General features: G+C 43.1%; 1 protein-coding gene across 3 annotated transcripts in view; it reads left to right on the top strand.

Annotated features, from left to right (window-relative positions):
* Window positions 1-2,023, top strand: part of LOC124403669 (cilia- and flagella-associated protein 44) — a 14,875-nt gene extending 12,852 nt beyond the window's left edge. For all 3 annotated transcript variants that reach the window (XM_046877370.1, XM_046877371.1, XM_046877369.1), the window contains exons 28-32: window positions 1-102; window positions 274-475; window positions 561-721; window positions 1,104-1,238; window positions 1,692-2,023. The exon at window positions 1-102 is cut by the window's left edge and continues 15 nt beyond it. In XM_046877370.1, the coding sequence (XP_046733326.1) occupies window positions 1-102; window positions 274-475; window positions 561-721; window positions 1,104-1,238; window positions 1,692-1,904 (813 nt within the window). In that variant the 3' untranslated portion in view covers window positions 1,905-2,023. The remainder of the gene's footprint in view (window positions 103-273; window positions 476-560; window positions 722-1,103; window positions 1,239-1,691) is intronic.
* The last annotated feature ends 257 nt before the right edge of the window (window positions 2,024-2,280 follow it).

Genomic DNA, 2,280 nt, shown 5'->3' with positions numbered 1-2,280 from the left:
AGCAACCTGAAAGCAGCAGAGGGCGATCTGGAGCTCTTAAACCGAGATAAGCAGCAGAAACTCAATGAGCTTGATGTAGTTGTCCCATTAAGACTACACCAGGTGTGTGTGTGTGTGTGTGTGTGTGTGTGTGTGTGTGTGTGTGTGTGTGTGTGTGCGTGTGTGTGTTTGTGTGTTTGTGTGTTTGAGTTTCATCACATCCTAAAACATCATTTGTCTCACTCTCTCTCCTTCCTTTTCTTTCTCCCTTGTCTGTCTTTCTGTCTCTCTCAGATTGAGTATATGACTAATAGCGAGATCCCCTCTGACTTGAGCATGGCGCTGGTGATAAATGTGGCGGACGTTAGCCGGCTGCACGAGCGCATTAAGGAACTTCATCTGGAGAAAATAGCTCAGAGGCAGTTATACAAACAAGCACGCCAACAACATGTCCAGCTCCGAAAGGACCTCCGAGACATGGAGGCCGAAAGTCAGGGTGAGTCTCTGTTCACTAAATCAGGTGCAATGATTGGAGACGTCTGATGATCTGGTGAATTGAGTAAGTACGTGTGTGTGTTTAGAGTTAACAGCACACTGTGAGAAGCTGATGATGAATAAGTTTGGGAAGCTGGTGGATCTCGAGGCTTTGCAGACTCTGAGCGGAAGCCGAGGGTTGGAGGAGATGAAATACGAGAAGGAAGTGCGGGAAGCTCAGAACAGGCAGGAACTCAGGATGTGGCAGGTATGCATACAAAAATACACACAGGCAAAATTTGAAACAGGAAACAAAACAACAAAAGTAATCCAATCAGCATTTGTTGCTGTCCTGCCCTGAGAGCAAATCACTTTTTCATCTGATTTGGTGGTGCCGGGATTTGAACTTATGATCTTTTCTGACTAAAAGTTTTACACCTTAACCACTTAGATCATAGCTGAGGTTTCCATGACAAATCATGACCTCAGTTAGGAAACCTAGTGCTTCCTCTTTTTATTAATGAGATTTCTACCTGTTCTCCCTCAAACATTGGAAAACATAGCTCTGCTTCTTTTTTCCTGGATCAGTGTATAGAGGACGAATTTTTCACTCTTGTTGAAAGGGTGTGTTTGTGTGTGTCTGTGTCTAGGCAAAAGTGGCTGCTGCCAAGCAGGAACTGACCGAGGTGACCAAAGTGAACACAGAGCGTCTGTGCAGCCTCAACACCCTGCTGACCGAGAAAAAGCTGCTGATGGGCAAACTCAATGCAAGGCAGAGAAATATGGTAATGTGTTAATGTGTGTGTGTGTGTGTGTGTGTGTGTGTGTGTGTGTGTGTGTGTGTGAATGAAATCACCCCTGTGGTCCTGTTTACACCTGGTATCCACACCTAAAACCATTTGAGACAGTTATTATTGGGGAGGTGGTAGCTTAGTGGTTAAGGTATTGGACATTGCATTCTAAGGTCACAAGGTCAAATGCCAGCCACACCAAGCTGCCACTCCTGGGTCCCTGAGCAAGGCCTTTAACCCCATAGCTTATCAGGTGTATGAATAAGATAAATGTAAGTCACTCTGGATCAGGGCATCTGCTAAATGCATCAAATGTAAATATAAATATTACTACCTGATGCAAACCCAGTTTTCATTTAACGAATGCTTTTGTCTGTGTGTGTGTGTGTGTGTCTGTGTGTGTGTGTGTGTGTGTGTGTGTGTGTGTGTGCCGTGTACTTTGATCAGAGTCATCAGCTTCAGAGCTCTCACCAGGCTGATGAAGAGGACATCCAGAAGTTGCAGTTGCTTGTCCAGAACCAGGCAGAGAAAATCAAGATGAAAAATCACGAGATCTTCGTCCTGTCTCACAAAGGGGGCCACGTCCTACCCCCAAGTGAGCGTAGTTTACCCTCTATCCATAGAAACACACCTCTTCAAAACAAGCGTGTTTTACATTAGACCCATTTTGCCCTTTTATTGCCTTCAAAAAACATTTCAGCAGAGTTTTGATATCACATATTTATCATGAGACAAGTCTAAGTTCAATAAAGTATCTATGAGGCAGGTATTACATCTCATAGATTTGAGATTTCTGGTCATTTTGTATTAAGTCTGAACAATGTTACTTCTTTTTAACGTTATGCTCCATTCCACAAAAAAAAAAAACAGGTGAATTCAATTTTACACATACAAACTGCAAATATTCTCACGTGTTTGCCAAAAAGGAAAGGTGTTTTTTACTTGTCCCATGTACCTTACCGCACAGTGAAATTCTTTCTTTACTTATCTCAGCGATGTTAGGAAGCTGGGATCTGAGATAAAACAGTGAGAAAAA

Source organism: Silurus meridionalis, chromosome 21, assembly GCF_014805685.1.
Source record: "Silurus meridionalis isolate SWU-2019-XX chromosome 21, ASM1480568v1, whole genome shotgun sequence".
NCBI classification, from domain to species: domain Eukaryota; kingdom Metazoa; phylum Chordata; class Actinopteri; order Siluriformes; family Siluridae; genus Silurus; species Silurus meridionalis.
Note: the sequence above shows the minus strand (reverse complement) of the source record. Positions and strands in the feature narration are given on the sequence as shown.